The sequence below is a fragment of the Excalfactoria chinensis genome, chromosome 10 (assembly GCF_039878825.1).
Source record: "Excalfactoria chinensis isolate bCotChi1 chromosome 10, bCotChi1.hap2, whole genome shotgun sequence".
Classification (NCBI taxonomy): domain Eukaryota; kingdom Metazoa; phylum Chordata; class Aves; order Galliformes; family Phasianidae; genus Excalfactoria; species Excalfactoria chinensis.
The window spans coordinates 11,094,438-11,115,301 of NC_092834.1; the positions used below are offsets into that span (position 1 = coordinate 11,094,438).

Sequence of the window (20,864 nt, forward strand, 5' to 3'; positions counted from 1 at the left end):
TTTGATCTTAAGTTCTGACTTATGCAGTGCCTGCTTCCTTGACTTGAAGCTTTGAGTATGTGACGTAGGCACAAACTGCCAGCTTTCTAGCTTTCTGGCCTCCCACTCCAACCTGGACATTATCATCTAGGCATGTATTGCCAAAATCACAGGTAAGTCTCAAGAAGGAATAAGACATACTGTAGCCTCCAGACTTAAAATGGTCTGTCATACTATAGTTAAAGCACTTAACATGACCTGTTTAATTTCAGCGAATCGTTACTAAAAATTCTTCAACTAAATCTGAGCTGGCACTTTCAGGAGTCAACGCTATCTAACCTTTGGGGCCTCAGCCTGTGATAAAGTGAAATGGGATCAGACTTTATCTCCTAGTACTTTCCACTGATGCCATCACCATCATTTCAGAAAGAGTAGCTGTTTTAAGAGACTCTGAGTAGATTTGGAGCTATTACAGGAATTAAAGTGTAGTGCCAACAACAGCATTATAGAGCACAGAAACTGGAGTGTGAGCACTGCTTACCTCTTCTCCACTGTACTGCTTCAAACAGTGCAAAAACCGGCAGGTGTTAGACAGCCAGAAAGACACCGTTTCAAAGTCATCACCTCTTTTCTGAAGATAAAAACAAACACATTTCAATGACTAGTAAGAGGAATGAAACAATGGAATGCTGGATAAACACTTCACATCCACTTTACCTAATGTACAATCAGAGATAAATTTCAATTTAACATTCTCCTAAACCAAGCAGACTGACCTTCAGCACTTTTTTGATGCCATTGATAGTGGAAGTCAGCAATGAACGCACTTTCTGGTCATCGTTAAGGTAATCTGCATGGCGTACACACATGAACAAAATATATGCTGGTAGTCCTGGAATCAGGTTGACTGCTACCCCACGTGGTTTCAGCTCTTGGGAAAAACAAACACATTATTTTAAGTGTAAACACTCTGGAAGGTGTTATAAAAAGTAATTGCAACTTCCCAGTTAATTCTACCTGTGTGTCTATATGTGGACAGTGAAGAATTAACAGCAGAGCTAAGAACACAAGCCACTTCCTTAGTAAAATTTCTGAACAGAATAAAACATAACTGCTTGCTAAAAATACATGGACATATTAACTTGCACTGTACTAATCAGGAAAGATATTTCATTGCAACAAGCATTTAGGAATTTTAGACAAACTGAATGCTGTCAAAACCAAAACATGCTATGCAACTTCTATGTTCTCATTATTTGCTTTATTTGTCAGAGTATGTGACTGCAAAGGAGGCTGCAAATGAGAAAGACACTTACCTAATATAAGATTCTTGACTAGTTTTTGTTCATCCTCCTTCTTGTATTCCAACATCCCCTGGAAGTCCTTCTCCTTCCGTGGAATGTTAACCGGACGAATAGGTTCATCAATGATTTGTCCAGGTGATATGTTCTCCATCTGACCCACTTCAGAAGGGAAATGAAAAACATGATAATATCTTCCAGACAACCAACTGTAATAAACTTTTACATTTCTAACAAAGAACTCCAGCGTATAAAACTAAGAAATGTGGATTTTTTTTGTTGCTGGTTTGGGGTAACACTTAGCAACAAAATTTCCATTAAACAAGAGGCCTGATTCTTGATAAATACATCCTGGAATAGCATTCTTCCTTTGAAGAATTTATAAGTTACTGAGCTTGCTTCCAGAGAAAGCAGACAACCATAAAAAGCTTTAGAAAGATCAAGATCTGAATTATTTAAAAACAAATTAATACTTCAACTTTTTACCATTATTAATCGCTTTTAACATTTACAATGATTTTACTTATGCAGAGACATAGAAATCTCTCAGTCTCTTCAGTCATGAGATCCTAAGGCAATACGCTTTGAAGCTCATAAAAACAGAACTAGCTTAGTCCATATCTGAGGGCTCTCACACCCAAGTCTCTACAGCTCCTGAAAATGAAACCTCAATCAGAAAAAGACAACCTCAGCATTCTTGGCTCCAGTGATAAAGAAATTCACAATCAAAGAAAACCTGGACGTACTTTTTCTATCTGGTTCTTATTTAATGTTGCTTTCATCTTGACAAAAACAGATACCGGCTTTGAGTACACAAATAGGCCAGGTAGCAATATTCTTAAATGGCTTCCATCTTCAGAGAAACATCAGCCTCCTTTTACTCACTGCTTTCAAATGATGACAAATCTTCTGCAGCTTTATAAAGGAACAAAGGGAGCCCTGAGTGGATCTCCTGTTCCTGGAATCAATCTGCAGAAGCTAACGCTGCTGGAGCCCTCACACCCTCCTTGCCACTAAGACAGCTAAATATAATGACAGTGGGATCACAAAACGCAAAACAAGATCTTTCTCTCATAATATAATAGTACCTTCAAGTTCACCAATCTTCTTAGCAAATACTTTCAATTGCTTCTTTAACTTGCGAACAGTTTTGTCTTGCTTTTCAAGTTGTTCCATTAAATCCTGCAAATTAAAACAAGAGGCAGATTAAGATATAAGAAAATGCCATGTTGTGACAGAACATCAGCGCTGTTAGAATCTGCAAGGTGGTGAGGAAAGCTGAACAGTGTTGCCATCCGCTGGCTGAGGTTTAAAAGCTGGTACACTGCCTAGAACACAAGACAAATATTGCAAATGTTATTAAGTTGTGTAGCACAACAAAGGCAAAGCTCTTAGGCAGGTATACTCTGCAAACACTCAAAACTAGGTCAGTTCTCAAGGCAAAAGCCATTTTGCTGCAAACACATCTCCCTAATGCTTCCTCCTTGCTCTTCCAAACGCCTCACTGACATGACTTTCTTTATTATTTAACAGCCGTCCTGTACTTCTGCATCGTTTACTCATGCCTTCAGGACTGACTCGTTATTCAAACTTATCTCTTTCATAGTCTTATAAAATGAATATCTGCAAAAAGAACTTAACTTGCCTTCAAATCCACCAAAATCATAAACCATTCAGCATACGACATATCTTACACTGCTCTCTATCATTTAGCATCATCGCATTTCTCACATTCCCTTACACTGAAACTGGGGTCTTAAAAGAATCGTCTTTGTATTCTGCGATCAAACAACACCTGGCACCTAAAAAACCCTATTATTGCAATAAAGCAGTATTTTTCTTTCAAAGGAACACTCCCCAGAAATCTTTGAATATTTCAAAAAATCAGAAAGCCATTCCACAGCAGGCATTCAAAATAAGCTTTTAAAACATGTACTATTCTAAGTAGATCCTTCATTGCACTCATAAGAACACAGGTGACCACGAGCTCCCTGCATTAGAAGTATCACTGCACCTTTCCTAAAAGCACTGTGGCTCCACTATACAAATTAAACAGATGTCACATCTCAGTGAGCTCTGGAATCTCGTAAATCATATTCCTTCAAGTTCAGGTATGCTGCTACCTCTGTTTACCATTTTTTATTATTATGCAGTTAAATTATTTTTAATATTTCCAATTCTATCCTTCAGATTTCACACTTCTGAAGAATATTAATTACAGATCTCTATAAGCATATTGATTCGGACGTATTTATTTGCACCAGTTGTCAGCACTGTAAGGAGATCTTAAAAAACACTGAAGCTATGATTTGGCAACTTATGTTTGCAGGCATTATTGACCTTAGAAGTATCTGTATGATCATGCCTCTATTTTGCTGAGCTGAATTTAAACATGTTGAAGTTTTAAAGTAAAGAGTGGACCTGAAAATTGAGCATCTTTTGCATCACGTACCTCCTTTTCAGGGCGCAGAGGCAGAATTAAGTAGAATTCAAAAAGAAACTGCTTTGCTCAGAGAGCAGGACATATTAGTAGCAAAACTGTGCGTCAAAAAGGGACACAGATGACACAGAGGACACTAAGACTAACAAAAAAAGCGGTGAAGGATATAATTGGCATCATGAAGCTCTCTGCAGGGGATTTCCTTTGGAAGGCAGAAAGGGAGGCAGCCTGCTTTTCAATTAGTGCTCCAGAAATAGCAAACGAGACAACAAAGAAGCAGGATTTATGTGATCTACATACAATCATCCGTTTGTAAAGGGAAATCCGGTACGATTGATACTTCTTGGGATCATCTGCATACAACTCCTCATAAAACTGCAAAAATAGGTAGAGGATTGTTTTTCCCCCTCTCTTTTCAGGCACTAATACTTCATTTAGCACTATATAAATGCAATCAGATTAATGAAAGATCAAGGATCTCTAATTTGAAGTAGTTTAGTTCTCAGGTGTGGTGCTGACTGCAGCTCTTCCCAGACAGAAGCTAATGTAGATGAGGCACAGAAGTCAGATCTTTAAAAAATAGGCAATAATAATATTGTGAAAGTCTGGGATAGAATCTTTGCAAGGCTTTGGAAAGAACACGTCCCTATGCTAATAAATTTGGGATGCAGTAAGTACTGTCAGCCTAACATCACGTCTGGGAAACCTGTAAATTATTTGTACTCTGGGGTTAGGGCTGGAAAAGAAGCCTATTCCCAGTTTGGAACAGATTTGCAATACTCAAATGTTTGCAGTGAAATACTGAGTCTGTATTTAACAAGTAAAATTACATTCACTGCATTTGTATAGAAAGAAATCTCCTCTGGGATGTAATTGCATGACTCTGTTGTCTTTGGAATTCAGAATGCAATGAGTGACTCTCTTGGTGGAAAAAAGGCTAAAGCTCAGAACACGACTAAGCAGCAGGAGGGAGCTATCCGAGATGGAAACGTTCACCATTTACCTTTTCCAGTAGGAGTCAGTTACTACTGAGATATATTTATAACACACTTTCAATCAATTTTCTAAGAGCTATTAAGCTGAACTGGCAATTGCTCTAAACCTCAGTACTAACACAACAGCTTTACAATGAAAACTTCTGTAACATATATAAGCAAAGAAGACTCCCTAAATAGCACCTTGGCTTGTTTAGAGAAAGCAATGGCACTCTGAATTTTCTCCCTGAAATACAATGGCTGCTCCAAAAGTAATGCCTCTTATTTTATGACGTTAGCCCATGATGTCAGAGGTTGGTGGTATGGCAGTAGAGACCGAACCTTCCTACCAGTACTTCATTACATGTTGTTGCCATGGGACAGATGGCAGCAGAGGGGCAGTCTGACAGAATGGTGTCTGACATGGAAGTACATACGAAGCAAAGGGTTAGAACTAATTCACTGCAGTTGTGACACAGCAGGTCTCCTCCATGGCTGCAGACTTTTACGAGCACAGCACACAGGCTCTTGTTCATTACTGCTGGCAAAAAATGCATAGCTAATGGTGTTGACTCTTGAAAAATGGTGTTTTGTAGCTGCAAATCTGCTCTGTCAAACAGTGCTATTGTGCTATTTGTAATTTGTTGTAGTTTCCATGGAAATAAATAGGAGGCACTACTTTCAGAGCAAACTACGTAGCCTGGTGCATTCTACTACAAAGAAGAAATTATACAGAGGAACTCCCAAGCTAATAAGCAGTGATCAGACGATGGTTTTTCAGCATGGGCTGAAGATTTCTCCAGAAATGAACTAGCTCATATATGACAAATAAAAGCCTTCAGAGGAAAAGCTGTTTCACCTGACTTCTCCTTCCTACAGAATTGTGGTACAGTGAACAAGGAACACCAAACAGCCAAGTAACTTGTAACCAAGTTTCTTTTTCTGGAATAAAACACTGAATACTCATAACACAGTGCATCACTCAGGTGGCTTCAGGCACGGAGAGAAAGGGGAAGAAAAGCTACACTGAAGAATTAAAGAACTACATCAGCATTTTTCAACAAAATAACATTTCAGAGTTAACAGTGTTAACAGAGTTAACATCACTGCAAGCCAATAATATTTTTTCAAAGTTCCATGCATATCCATGATTCTATTTAGGAATGATTAATCTCATTAGTCGAAACCAGCACCCTTAGACTGAGATCCACAAGCTTTTTCTGTGCCACAAACTAACACATTCCTCAAAATAACACGACTTAACCAGTAGTCATTTGTTTCTTTCTTGCATTAACTCATCTAAAAAAAACCAGAATTCCTTGTGCTCAAGCAGCCGTCTTTTACAGGAGGCTGCCATCTGAAAACCAATGAGAACTTACAGGCACAGACAAGCTTGTAAGACTCCATGACTGCTCCAACAACATCACTGCCCTTACCAAGTTCTCGTTTGTCAGCCGGGTGATCTCATGCTGCAGACTGGCTTCAATGCGGGCCTCTGGGGGCAGCTGCAGATTCTGTGCCAAGAGCTGCTGCTGGCGATTGTTTTCTTCCTTCAGACTTTGGATCTCACCTCTCAGTGACTCCAACTCATTCTCGTGGCTCTTCTTCTGCGACTGCAGCTGAGACTCCAGCAGCCTGAAGAAGTTGAGCAGCAGTTGTAAGATCACACTTAGTAAGACACATCCCAAATTCTCAGAGGGAGTTTAGCTGCTGCTCAGGAACAATTAGCCACGGCTTGCAAAGGAAAATGAAAAAGGCAGAGTACTCTTTAAACCCTTCAGTATGCCTTCTAATTAAATTAAGTTTGTGTGATCAAAAAGTGGAGAGAATCTAATTGTGACAACGCTTTGCATCTCCTTTGTGATGGAGCACATACTGTGCGTGGTACTGCTGAGAATGAGGCAAGGAATGTATTGCTATGCCTTCAAAGACCGCTCCTGTTTGTAAAGGGGCGAGAGAGGCTTTACCCAAATCATATCAACTGTGTAAAATGAAGACAGCCTAAACACCTAAGTTATGTTCCTGCAATATTAACAAAGGAAAATCTTTTTAGAGTTAACTCTGTTCAGTCAGAAACCATTCAACTGCAATTAATAATAAATAAGGTTCATGGTCTTACATTAAAGTAAATATTTTGAAGAGGCCTGTCACAGAATCACAGGGCTTGCTACTTGTGCAGGAATGTTTAACTAAAGAACCAAACTCAGGACTGGGATCCAGGAGCACTGTTTCACCCTTGCCACTGACTCTCTTTTTTCCCTTGGGCAAATCACGTCTCAAATTCTTCTTATGTGAAATGGGGATAAGATGCAAGAGCCTCCTTCAAAGCAGTGCTGTGTGGATTAACTCATGTTTGCAAGGCACTGTTCAAGAGCTCTGACTCATTATTTCATAAATACACACACAGGAAATGACACTACTGGAGACTGCTGGTGTTCAATTAGACAATCTTTCAGGGTTTAAATATGCATTAGGCAGCCACATTTATTAGTAACCAGACAGATCAAGCACACGAGGGCAAATAGTCATTTACCTGCATTGCTCTGCCATTAATACAAAACCTGTTGTCTCTACAGTGCTAGGACAAAAAGGAAGAGGCGTGGAATGCTCACTCTCACTCAAGTGTTCTGCTTTGCAGAACACTTGTTCTAAGTTACACCTTCACAGACTGTGTTAGGTTTAGAATTCGTAAGCACAAGGAAAGGAAAGACTTCAGTTAGTAGCGCTCACTGCAAAATAGCTCCTTCTGTAGTTACTGCTACCAAATGTGTATATTTAAGAAAATCAGCACTGCAAAGCTGTTGTGCCAAGACATGACTAAGGATTGTTTTGGAAGTCTAGGATACGTTACAGAGGCCCAGTCACACACACAGACCAGAACTGCGTTTCCTAACCAGGAGAGCTGCCCAATGACCTGACCAGCATGCAGCTTTGCAGCAGCCACAGTGACTGTACCAAGGTCTGGCCAGCACCACAATGAACTAACAACTGCTTCTCTGCATGTGGCCTCCTTCTTGTCTGTTACACTCTGAATCTTGCATAGAGAGGTGTGTGAAAATAATGTTACATTTACTGAACCCAAGTCAGAACAAACAGAGCAAGACATAACTATTCAGAAGTTAAGAGAATGCTGAAATTATTTTGACATTAATTTTGATACCCAACATAAAGACAGACAAATAATACGTAGTTAAAAAAAAACAACCTCCCCTTGAAGATCTTCTGGCATTTTACAGTCTACTTTTGTGCAGGTATTCTTCAGAATTACCTACTCTTTGTTGCCACCATCTCAGCTTCTCAAATAACATCATGTGGAAAGCCAAAAACTTCGGCAACTAACTTTGAGGAAAATCCAACAAAGATTTTTTTGTAAGCAAAAAGAAATACTGTAGCCAAAGCAAGGGGCACGGTTAGCTAGAAGAGAAGACGCAAATAAAGAGAAAACCATTCTGAGAAGTCTGGTAACCTGTTGGCTTGTTTTAACCCTTCATAAACCAGCCAAAGCTCTCCGTCCTCATTCAGCATATGATAGTCCTGGGGAGATTGCCTTCCAAGAAAAGTGTTTAAAAAAATACAAGAGAGATACATGATGGTGATGAGATGACACATCAAGGACATTACATACTAAATTATAGTTACAATAAAAGAGAAAGAAACAATTCTCTAAAACAACTGGGAGAAATACCTCTCCTGTTTATATGTATTTCTTCCCAGTGATGAAATTTAGCTTGTGGTATTAGCCAAAGTGGTTACAGCATTTCATGCTGTTAAAATATACATATTATGACAGACTACCATGAGTACTACTGGACAAACGTTTGTAAAACAGCATGTGGAACAGAACCCAGATTGAGCAATGTAGTCAGTCAATTAAATGCTAAGAAGGTGCAAGTCCAAGAATCATGATTTGACATGTCCTCATTGTTTCTTAATCCTTTCAAATGTTGTACATAGCAGTTTCACTAATCAAATCAAATTATAGCCCCCACTACAAATGCATGTAAATGAAATATAGAGAACATGTACCTGTTTGTTTCCTTCAGTCCAATATATGCCTGTGCTATTTCCCCTTTGTCTTTCATCTTCTGCACATCCTCCAAGAGGATAGTAGAATCTGTCATGGTATTCTGGAAAAAGAATGAGGATTTCCAGGGTAAATTTAACAATGTAAATTTCTTTGAATCCATCTTTTTGTCACGTTACTCACATGGGACCCTACTCAAGCTACATGCGAAAGGGAGTTTGGGTACTTCAGGAGCAAGAGTTTGGTCTGTAACTACTACAGCTACTCGGTACATCTTTTTAAATGACTGCATACAACATGTTGAAATATCTATCTACTGAGTGGGTACATCTGTTAACCTTGTTCCATTTTTTCTTAATCATCTAAAAGGAAATGAAATCGTGGATTTGCATTTGGTTTGATATTACTGCGTACTGAAATTCAAGCAGCATAATTTTGCAGCAAGTTTACAAATATAGCCTAATTCTATTTTAGATTTTATTTCTGAATCTCATAAATAAAGTCTTCATGTATTTTCAATGCTCTGACAAAGCAGGCAATAATTTACAAGGACTGGAAATTGTTTAAGCTGGATAACATCAAAATACCATTTTTGTTTCAGTTTTGAATGTTACTATGGCACTTTTGCCTTCAGTAAATCCTGAAATAAATAATCAGTGTTTGCAGTCAGCTAGGCCAGTCTAATCCTAGTCATTGCCATGGATAATTACCACAGTGATCTAATGAATTTAAGAGCTGTAATTCTGACTTTTCCTTTTGACTTTCGAAACAATTAAGTGCTATTTTCCTGTGTCAAATTTTTTCAAAGGAACAACTTTTAGACGTAAGTTTTGGAGAACAGCTCTCTTATGCCTGATACCATTTGTGTTATCTATTATGAAAACCAATAAAACATATAAGCCGCTCAAAAAATGATTCCCGAGATTACAGTGAGGTCTTTGTCAGTTCTCTACAATTCTTTCATTACACAGTAAAAATACTGTACTCATCTGCCAATACTGCCTTAGCAACATGTATTTATTACTTCTGCGCTGAAGGAAAAAATGCTAGTTACTCTTATATCCTCAAAAATACTCTAACTGCTAAAGTTGTAACACTTAGCAGCCCTCATTTAAAGTCAGTTTGGTTCCCCATTTTCCTAAATACTCTATGCTCAAATAAATTTTCTGATCAAACATTCAACAATTCCTGTGTAGTATCTGCAGATCACAACTCAAGTCCTGCCTGCGTTCACTGCATGTCAAAGGTAACAAACACTATAAAGTAATCCTTCCTATCAAGGAATTCTTTTGTGAAATGTATAGATTTTGCTGTAGAGATCTGATTTCTAAATCACAGTCCTGCTCCTGCTCTTCAAACACATTCAGCAAGATACACTGATTGAGCCAACCAGACTGATTCAAGGATCTTTCCTTACATGTCCAGCTTAACATAAACCAACAGTGCATAGTTGTTAAATCTGTTTGTTTTGAAGCAACTTCTTTCCTTGTGCAGAAGGGGAAGGTGGATACAGGGGACAAAAGAAAGGGATAACAAGAATGGTTTTTCAATAAAAGCAAAGTATAGGACCTGGGCAGGTTGGAGAAGTGGGCCCATGAAAACCTAATGAGGTTCAATAAGGCCAAGTGCAACATGCTGCACTTGGGTTGGGGCAATCCCAGGTATTTACAAGAACTGGGGGAAGACCACCCTGAGAGCAACCCTGTAGAGAAGGACTTGGGGGTCCTGGTGGATGAGAAGCTGGATATGAGCTGGCATTGAGTGCTTACAGCCCGGAAGGCCAACTGTGTTGTGGACTGCATTAAAAAAGGTGGCCAGCAGGGATAGGGAAGTGATTGTCCCCCTCTACTCAGCTCTTGTGAGGCCCCATCTACAGTACTGCATCCAGGTCTGGTACCCCCAGCACAAGAAAGACACAGAACTCTTGGAGCAGGTCTAGAAGAGGGCCACTAAGATGATGAGAGGGCTGGAGCACCTGTCCTATGAGAAAGGACTGAGGGAACTGGGTTCGTTTAGCTTGAAGAAAAGAAGGCTCTGGGGAGACCTCATTGTGGCTTTTCAATACTTGAAAGGAGCGTATAAACAGGAGGGGGAATGGCTGTTTACAAGGGTAAATAGTGATAGGACAAGAGGGAATGGTCTTAAACTGAGACTGGAGGTTTAGGTTTGATATTAGGAGAAAGTTTTTCACTTGGAGGGTGGTGATGTGCTAGAACAGGTTGCCCAAGGAGGTTGTGGATGCCCCATCCCTGCAGGCATTCAAGGCCAGACTGGATGTGGCTCTGGGCAGCCTGGTCTTGTTGCTGGCGACCCTGCACATAGCAAGGGGGGTTGGAACTAGACAAGCACTGTGGTACTTTTCAACCCAGGCCATTCTATGATTCTATGATATATGTAGGCTACATATGAGAGGCAGGGAAAGAATAGCTCAAGTATTTGTCACTGTTTGTTTGTTTGTTTGATAGCATTAAATAGTTCTGGTTAACAACTGTAGAAAATAACATGTACCTTGTCCTCCTGGCAATCAAATTGGTAGGCAAGAAAGAAGAGAAACAAAACATTAGAAAATTCTGTTTAAGCTGCAGCTGTCCAATCTGATACGTAAATTGGCTGTTAGCTGTCCCACTGGTCACCTTCCCTCATCACTAATGCAAAAACAATTTGGTCCCAGCATCACTGAGAATAAGTTATTCAAGGATTCCTATTCAAGAATTCATTTATAATGCTAAAAATATCATAGGAAAATGAGTTTTGTTTGCTTTATAATTAATCATTTGAAACAAAGTATGTACACCTTCATGCATCACAGACTTTCAACTGATTTTGGACAAATACAAACACATTTCTGCAGTAAATGAAGGAAAGAGAAAGTGTACCTGTTAATTCCCTGCTGCAGTTATAAACGCCAGAGAGTTCAGTTCAATGGAACAGATTAGTTACTAGTTTATCTGACACCCTTTCAAGTTAAATAACTTTCAAAGCTATTACTTTACTAAGTATCTCATCAGAATTATAGTTTTATTTTATTGTTATTTCTTAGAAAATACACTCCCTGATCTATTCTTCATAAAACATGTCACCTATCAGGCAATAATGTGGATTTCATATATCTTCATAGGTTAACTTTATAAACTTTTACTGTTTTTTTGTGTGCTGTCCTTTATGAGCCCACCTAGATTTAGCAGAAATTGGTCATTGCACCTCCTCTGAACTATTAATTCCGGACAACATAGTAAATTTCCCAGTGAAACTACATAACTCTCTAGAAATACAATACTGCTCCAAATTTCCACATCATTAAAAGAGTCTGGGGAGATCCTGGCCAGACAGTCTGTATTTGACAGCCTGCTATGATCTGTATATCTTCATGAGATGCTGGCAGATAAGCCCAAGGTTGGTTTATTAACAGTCTCCCAATTTGGATGGCTGCAATTTGTGCACTAGTAATGGATGAACAGCTAACACTTAGAAAGGCTTTGAAACGTAGATACGTTTTTCTGCCTTTTCAAGCAGGCTGATGAATTAAATAAGGCACGCCAGTTACACAATGTAACTTTACTACCCCAGTGAAACTCTTGACTGGTATTTACCTTGGGTTGAATGGCCTCTTTCTGGCTAACCAACTGAGACCTCAGGATCAGCACTTCTTCCTTGCGTACTTCCAGTTCTTCACTTACTGAAGTCAGCTGATCCAGAAGGACTCTGTATGCTGGAGCGCCGGGAGCAGTTACCTCTGGAGATCGTGTTTCTGTGAGGGCCTTCTGCAGCTCATTCAATTCATTCTTTAGTTTTTTATTCTCAGATTCAAGCTCCTGACGCTGCAAAAACAATGGAGACAATTCCATCAGCCAGCAGTACGGCAGAAACACTGAGCAACTGCACCAAATCCAACAGTCCTTCCCCTGCCCCCAGCTGTATGCCCAACAGGATTTCACAGACAGGGCTACCATTAGACTGAACCCACACATGTGTATGGTAGTACGTGTAGATTTGAAGGGAAAAAAGAAACAATCCCAACAAACAGCAACCAAAAGGCTAAGAAGGTCCTGCATCATTCAGGGTTATTAAGAAATATTTTAATTGTTAGTGGCCTAAGGCATGCATCAATTTGAAGAACATGTCTAGAATACACAGCTATATTTATCACTCCATCTTTGCTTAAATTCACCTGCAAGCTGCACTAAGCCCCAGTCGTACACTCTCCATCTCAAAAAAAAGGCAGTCTTACAGCAAAACACTTCTTGGGGAATTTTAATTCTAGTTTTTCTAGCCAATATTCTGAAACAGCAGAGCTGATGTAACGTACTACGCCAGCACATATAATTGGTGGTAATATTCTCACTAGAAAATAACAAAGAACTCCTTAGATTTACCTTGAGTGACTCATACTCCAACTCTGCACCTCTTATTGGAGGCCTTTCCTCTTCCTGTGAAAGAACACAGATTAGTGTGAAAAAACAAAGGAACAAGCAATCCTTTCTATCCCTTATTACAGCTGGGGAAGGAAAAGGAAATGGAGCTGAAAACTTTTCCCTATAGAACTGGAAAACACTCATTCTGGTACTGCTGAGCACTTCAAGCTGAATACTGGTATGGTCTCACTTAATTGTGTGTTTAAGAAATAGAACTGGTTAATGTAAATAACATCGTGTACCTGTCACAGTTACAGAGCACAATGAGTGCCAGAACATTTAAGATATTCACTGTTGAAAACAAATGGCAAAACTAGTTCAACATATTTATGAATACTTAAGGAGGTCATTTCAGAGAATTACAATTAAAATTCTGCTAAGCAAGCTTGTCTTATCTCAGCACTCTGGCATTGATTAAGCACTTCCTATTCCATGTAAAATTACCAATTACTTATTCTCCCCAACATTTAAGTTGGTTGTGATATTTTTATTCATCAATAAACAAAACACCAAAGTCCCAGCGCATTTGGTTACCTAGTACTAAGTACTGACAGTACTAAGTACCAGGTATAAAGCATGTGGTAAAATAAAGCAAGTACTAGGGAAAGATAAGGACTTAGTAAAAGCCTGTCAGCATTTGCACAGCTGATATTTCACCAGGGATATTCTGGAGTCAGCATTTGATCAGCTAGAAGGAGTCCACCTTAGCTTTGGCACGAAGAGCTTGTTCTTCCTTTCTGTCCAGTTCATCCTGCAGGGATTGCTTTTCTTGCTCCAGCTCTGTAACCCGTTTCTGCAGCTTGAGGAACAGAGACATGTCCAGTGGTGCCTTTTTCTCACTTGGCTCCTGCTTTAGGAAGAACAGAGGGAAGTCAAGACGTATTCCACTCCCACAGCAAAAGGAAGCACTACTGTGAGTAAAAAAGGGAAAACAGACTGGGGAAAAGAAATAACACACAGAAACGTTACTTGATTCTGAGAGTTTGCTACTGGCATCTAAAACATTTCATCAGCTGTCAGAATGCTATTTTAAAAAAGGATCTACTCGCATAAAACATATCTAAGCCTACAGCCTAGCAAAAGGAAGCACCAGGGATGATCTAGCAGAGAGCGGTCTATAATTAAGCATACCTTTTAATCTTACTTGTTTGGAGGGGGAAGGAGAAAAAAACATCCGTGGTTAGAATCATTTGGAAAGCAACTGTAAACCAATGCTTTTCCTGTTTTTTCCCCCCATTTCAAATTCTCTCTCCCGTGAGTTTATCAGATACAGAGAACTCTCTCTGACTTGTATAGATTTAGATCCATGATTAACCAAGGTAATTTAGTGGGATGACATAAAAAGGCACTAGAAGATATATTTTATGCCTTTTTCCTTTTCTTATGCTAATTAAACAGCCTGTTCTGGGACTAATCCACTAGCTTTCTCACCATCTTCTGGGTAAGGACCAGCATTTGCCATCTGAAGGTCCATAAAAAACTGTTCATCAGCCATTTTGTACTTCATATAGCAAGAAGATTAAAGCATTTACTGTGAAGTGTACCATAAAATTTTGAAGCCTAGAAAAGGAACTAGAAATTAATAATAATGACTTAGCAGATAAGCAAGCACAGCCATTTCTACTTCATCTCCTCTCACCGTTGAGAGGAAGGCTCATAAACTACACTGGCAGCTCAGGAAAAAGAAAATGGACTTTCAGGTTGCTGGCTTTATTGTTTCATAATGACTTGGTGTCTGTTTTTGTGCTATGGTTTTGTATCATTGCACCCTTAAAATTAACAGCATATTTTAAAGAGAATATAGATTTAGTCTTCCCAGTGCTGCACTTATTCATGCTACTGTTACTTTTTCTTTTCCCATTTATGATTAAAAAAAAAAAACAACAAAAAAACCCCACCAAAACTGGCTCTAGAATAACAATTACATAAGTCTGTTAGCCGAAAGAAAAGATGCTGTTTGGCTTGTATGTAAGATCCAATCACACGCAGTTGCACTGTCCTTTTCTTGACTGACTATAAAGATGGAAGCATCTTCCTGAAATAATTTTGCAAGGTGAAAAGTGTAAATGAGAAGGCAAATTGTGAAAGATACATCAGCATGAATGCATCGTGGTGTTCGCACCCCTTGTGGAAAATCATTTTCTGTAGTTGCTTTCAAAAACAGCCTGTAAAACAAATCACAGAGATAACTAACCTAGAGAGAGGGAGCTCTGTGATGGCTCACAGTTATAAAAATCTCTGGTAAGCACACAGTAACTTAGCACCTGCCAACTACCAAGCACAGTTAGAGCACAAACCTGACAGCTTGCTGCTGTGTTAGTAGTCCCACTCCTGTGCGACTGAGAGGGGATAAAATCTACAGTTGTCTTGGAATATACAGTGAATGGCTTGGAGATGCAACACAATTATTCATGGCTATCATTCATTAGAGAGGATTATATGATTAAATATTAAGTTTTATTTGTCTGTATGAAACGGAGGAAAAACAAATCAATGTGAGGTTTTCACCCCAAACAGGGAATGCATTACTTGAACATCCTAAGAGTGCAGCCTGCAACCTTGTCTCTTTTAATCCTCGAAATATATGGCATACAGACTTCTCAGGAAATCTCATTGGTTTTTCGTGTTCCTACTTTGTGCTGAAAAGCTGCTTGTGCTTATAAACACTGGCAGGCAAACGTTTTTACAGATGCAAAACTGGAGGACCAGGTGTTTAGTCTGCATGTTCTGTGATGCAGAAGAATTCAAAGTACTCTTTCACAAAGCCTTTTTAAATAGGATTACAGCTAACTACAGAATGAGCTATTCTCAAAAAGGAAACGGAAACAGGACACGCTTAACATTAGATTTCTCGATATATAGTGTTCACAAGCACATACACACACAAAAAAGGGATAGGAATGAACTCAACCATTCATCAATGGTTGGGTTTTTTTAACATTACCTCCGTCCTCAGTGGTAAGTCTTCTGCTTCTGTGATCTCAGAGCTAAAAGTATATTCAGATTCATTGCTACTGTGAGTTGAATCCGTTCTTTTGTGTCCAGGCTTGGGGATGCTCTGGAGTTCAAATTAAGCAAATCATTAGCACTGTATGTTTTCTTTTCCTGTGACTGTCTCTTCATACCTATAAGTGAGCCTGTAATATATTTGGTATTCCTCCACAGCTATCACAATTTACAAGTAAATGTTTTTGATTCTGGTCTCTTGTGCCACTTAAGTCTATAAGAAGCAGTTCACAAACAAATCTATGTGGACAGGTAAGATGCTATGCTAACAAGCATTGCTGCAGGAAGCAGAATCAAGTAGCAACGTAGCATTTTGTGGGAAAGAAAAACTCATTTTACAGGAAAGGTTCAGGCAGCGTAGAAAAACACGAGCAGCAATTCTTTAGATTTCCAGACACTGGAGTGAGGAACATTTTTTCCTCCTGCCATATATAATATTCCTAGAGCTGCCAAAAATTTAATACTAGCTGAATGTGGTACAAACGTGTGAATAACTTCAGGGCAAAGTAAGGGTCGAGGGCATATGCATTACCCCTAGCAAAGACCAAGAAGAAATTTAGTCTTTTACCACAAAAATGAAAATAAATGAAGAAAAAAAAAAATCAACTATTTTAAATACATTTGCTTTGCCTGAGCAAATCTAATTCAATCAAGAACTAAAACAGCAAACTTTGTTTTCAGCTGTAGGTAAAAACCGGATAGTTGAGAGCAGTCAGTTACTAAATTACACCCATAGATTCTGCTTAAACACACTTGTGAACAGCTTTTGATTTCACACAGTTAGCCACTTACCACCATTAAGTTCATTTCATCCTTGAGATCATCGTACCGCTCCTCCAAGCGGCTGAACTCATTCAGCAGGTTCTGATACCGTAACCTTTCATCATTCAGGTCTAGCTCCAGCTGCTTCGTTTCCTCCACTAGCTTCTTCTCCATTGTCTCTGTCACAGAGAACAGGAACCCAAACTGAGAACTACAGTCCTACCTAATATGCAGCTCATCCATCCTGTAGGTATAGGGCTGTTCTACAAATCAAACACTCCTCATCACAGCTGCCTCCATCATAACCCTGACATCCAGAGCTACAGTTTTCTGGCTGCTGTCTGCACAGTGGTAGTAGCAGTTACAACAGCAGCTGGTAGGGCTCAGAAATTTTGGCTCAGACTTACATCTTCTAACAAGAAAAGCATCAGGCACAAGTCTCTGCCTACAAAGGGACTACAACATTTGCTTTCAAACATCAGAGCCTTCTTTTATAAAGTAACATTTTGCAGCGAGAATCCTCACCAAAAAGATCTCAAACTCACTATCAGAAACTCAAACAGTAAATACTTCTGACATATGAGAGTTCTTACAACATTAAACTATTAATCTAATAAGGAATACAAAGTACAGCAGATTAGCCCAATTTAGTCAGTAGTGTCACTTTACAAGCTAACATGAAGTGAAAATCTGAGCAAAGAGAACAACACAAACCTGTTATCTCCTTTGCTTGGTCATGGATGCGGCGGTTCAGCTCCTCCTTCTCTGTTTTCAGTAACGTGTTTTGCTCTTTCAGTTCCGACACCAGCTGGAGAGATAATAAAATATCTGGCTGAGAATGCACTTAATCTTCCATCAGCAGCTCCAACAGCAATTACATCCTTGTTGTAAGAGTTCAAACATTTAGGCTTTTAATGGCCCCTCAGAGAATGAAATCTGTGAGCCAAGTTGTGACATTTTCATTTCTCAAATTACTTCCTTATATACACCCCACTTCAAATTCAGCCATTCATTCTACATTTGTTCCATTTCTGATCAGATGCTGAAACTGCCTTAGACCACTCCTTTATGCCATAACATTTTCCAGTGCAGTCCCAAAGATGTAATTCATTTCTTAAACATACATTCCTAAAACAGGAACAAATCTGGTTGTTCTCTTGTACATTCCCTTGCATTTGTTAACACAGTAATCTAACATCCACCCAAAAGCTGTGCCCCTTCAACTACACTCAGGTCTGCCAGTAACTCATTTGTCTCTGCTTACAGATACATCAGATTCACTCTGTTTAATCAAATAATATTTTTTTCTTTTCATTTAACTAGTCTTGAAATGCATCATGGCAGCACCACATGATGACAGAACGGCCCTTCCAATACTCAAAACTTGCACCATATCAACAAGTAACTGCGATAGTGAACAACTTGTTTGCTACATTTGTACTTAAAGCAAAGATATGGGGTAAGTCAAAACCTGCTGAACTAGAGTGCCCATATATACGTGAGCTCAGCAGCCTAATTATTTAAATTAGACAAGATGTAAGGAGGTACTCTTTGAATACAGTGTATGGAACTGATTTCAGACATCTATACAATTGTACTCTCTAGGTAGGTAAAATGATTTCTTTGTACGATGTGCTGTCTTGCACTAATTGAGTAAGCTTAGGTATTCAGACGGGCAAATTCTTTAAATATAAAAATCTGACTAGACTGAGTACATGTATTTACACACAGTACATAAATTTACCATATTCTTCAAGCAAAGGTGCAATTATTTAGGCATCAAGCCTATTTACTGTCGTACAGCTATAACACTAACTAAAAATACTGTTAAAGTATCAGACATACAACCAAAGCAGTTAAGTTTGGGCAAAACGTGAGTGGACACCAGGCATCTGTACATCTGCTCATGCACCTGGGACTGCATTCTTACCTGCTCAGTTTCATTTTTGTATTTGTCTGCCCATTCCTCAATTGTCTTCTTCTCAGTCTGAGTCTGGTGCAGCTCCTTCCGGAGCTTGGCAATCTCCTCCTGAAGGCTGAGAACACGGTTGGTTGCATTCTTAGCTTCCTCCTCACTCATCCGAAGCCTCTCCACATCACTTCGAAGCTTCTCTGTCTCTGTACTGTATGTGATCTCCAGGTTATTCATCTTCTCCAGCAGAGATTTGTACTCTTTGTTCTTTGCAAAACACAAAGGAGACATCAAGGCAGTTGGAGAAGTTCTGGTTTAAGGAAGCTTTCTGATTGCTTACAGAATACACCAAGACAGGGGAACAAGAGAGCAATTCTCTCCTTTTCAGTCTGTTTCTGCAGGAGAATTGCTTAAAGAGGTGACAAAACAGTCCAGTCTCTAAGTTTACATAATAATGTACTGAACTAAAATCAAACAAAGAACCCACTAACACCAAACTCGATCATCTCAGGTTCCCCTTCAACTGGACAACTGGAGTACTTCCAATGAAGGACTGAAATTCAAGGAGCAGATGCTTTCTCTCAGTGCTTCTGAGAGATACAAACAGATGTTTTACAATTTCAGTTCAATTGCTGTCTGCCTCTCTCTTCTCTCAGCATTCTTCAGCAGAGAAGAGATTTGCAACGAATGCCCACAGTGCTACAGAAGAAAATACAAGACTGCCAAGTGTTTTCCCAGAGCTTTACCTGTTCATCGATTTTCCGCTGCAGCTGCATGATCTTGTTCTCCAAGCCAATGTGAAGCTTCTTGTAGCGTTCCACAGACCGAGCTTCGATCTTCAGTTTCTTCAGCTCCCTCTTGGCCATCATGCGCCGGTAACAGCATTGCAAGTAAACAACTGCCTTCAAGGTCCTACGGTAGTGCACTCGAGCCAGCCAGCCTCTTACATGTTTCTGAATAATAATAGACTTGTGCTCTCGAAGCATCTACAGTTAAGAAAAAACACCACAAGTGTTATTAGAGTTACACCTGCTCAGTTAAATCGACTCCATAATGAAAGGTGTAAAGACGATGTAAATAGAGACGCCTTAGTCAGGAAAGAGAAACTGCTGGGGAAATGTAAAAGAAATGGATCTGGAATGAAAATAGAAGAGTAAAAGAAGACATGAATAAGGAAGACAAGAGAAAAGAAAAGGAAACAGAATTAAGGACATGCAAAGAAAGAACAAGAGACATGTTAAAGAACCAAGCATTCCTTTTTGCTGATGTCAGATGAAGCTAATTACAAAAATACATGGTACCTCTTGGCAAGATTACAAATACAATCCAGATGACTAGAATGGGGTTTTTTTATTGTCTCTTTTACTTTTAAACTTCTTAAAAGCATTGATATATGCAGCACAGAATTCATCAATACGCAGCACAAAATCACTGTACTTGACACACAGTGCAGCTATTACATATTACGACCCAGAGCACATTATAGCAGCTGTTAGTAAGAACAGCCGTACCCTAAGACGACTGAAGTACAAGTTCTAGTACGTGTTCTTTCCTTTTCTTTCTTTTTGCTTACCACTCCTTATACTTGTCAGCTGGAGAAATGTTTTTCTCTCTATTTATTTTAATCAGAAATTTTAGACTGTAATAATTCCAATGCATTTGATGGCAGAAATTTCAGTTATAGATTTGAGATGTAAAAATAATAATAATAATTAGATGTAACTATTTTTTAAAAGTCACTTTAATGAAAAATAATCAAGAAATCAGCCAGATATTTCTACTAGAAAGATTCTACCATGTGTTCCTGGATCATTCACCCAGTGATCCTCCAGGTCTGAAGCTACTGAATTCCCATAGACCACAGCTATGCTGGGAGAGCGTGTGCAAACCCACAAGGCTCCCAGGACTCTGAGAACACCAGAGTTCATTTAATAAAGCTTCTGCAAATTACAAACTTTACTCTAAAAAGCAAAACTATTTAAGATCTTCTGTTACTTACTGGATTTGGTAGCTTAAAGATCACACACTATTTCACATTCTTACATGGATTTACC

At 39.1% G+C, this 20,864-nt stretch overlaps 1 protein-coding gene across 2 annotated transcripts in view; it reads right to left on the reverse strand.

The window, feature by feature from the left end:
* The window catches only part of MYO5A (myosin VA), a 91,207-nt gene that overhangs the window by 7,765 nt on the left and 62,578 nt on the right, over positions 1-20,864 (reverse strand). The window contains exons 21-34 of one of the 2 annotated variants that reach the window (XM_072346017.1): positions 19,557-19,796; positions 18,829-19,077; positions 17,613-17,706; positions 16,929-17,077; positions 16,075-16,188; positions 13,834-13,977; positions 13,092-13,145; positions 12,309-12,536; positions 8,721-8,821; positions 6,131-6,329; positions 2,369-2,462; positions 1,296-1,442; positions 756-910; positions 521-610 (exon numbers count right to left, since the gene is read on the reverse strand). In XM_072346017.1, coding sequence (XP_072202118.1) covers positions 521-610; positions 756-910; positions 1,296-1,442; positions 2,369-2,462; positions 6,131-6,329; positions 8,721-8,821; positions 12,309-12,536; positions 13,092-13,145; positions 13,834-13,977; positions 16,075-16,188; positions 16,929-17,077; positions 17,613-17,706; positions 18,829-19,077; positions 19,557-19,796 — 2,058 coding nt within the window. Of the gene's footprint in view, positions 1-520; positions 611-755; positions 911-1,295; positions 1,443-2,368; positions 2,463-6,130; positions 6,330-8,720; positions 8,822-12,308; positions 12,537-13,091; positions 13,146-13,833; positions 13,981-16,074; positions 16,189-16,928; positions 17,078-17,612; positions 17,707-18,828; positions 19,078-19,556; positions 19,797-20,864 lie in introns of both variants that reach the window. The other variant, XM_072346016.1, reaches the window with a different exon arrangement.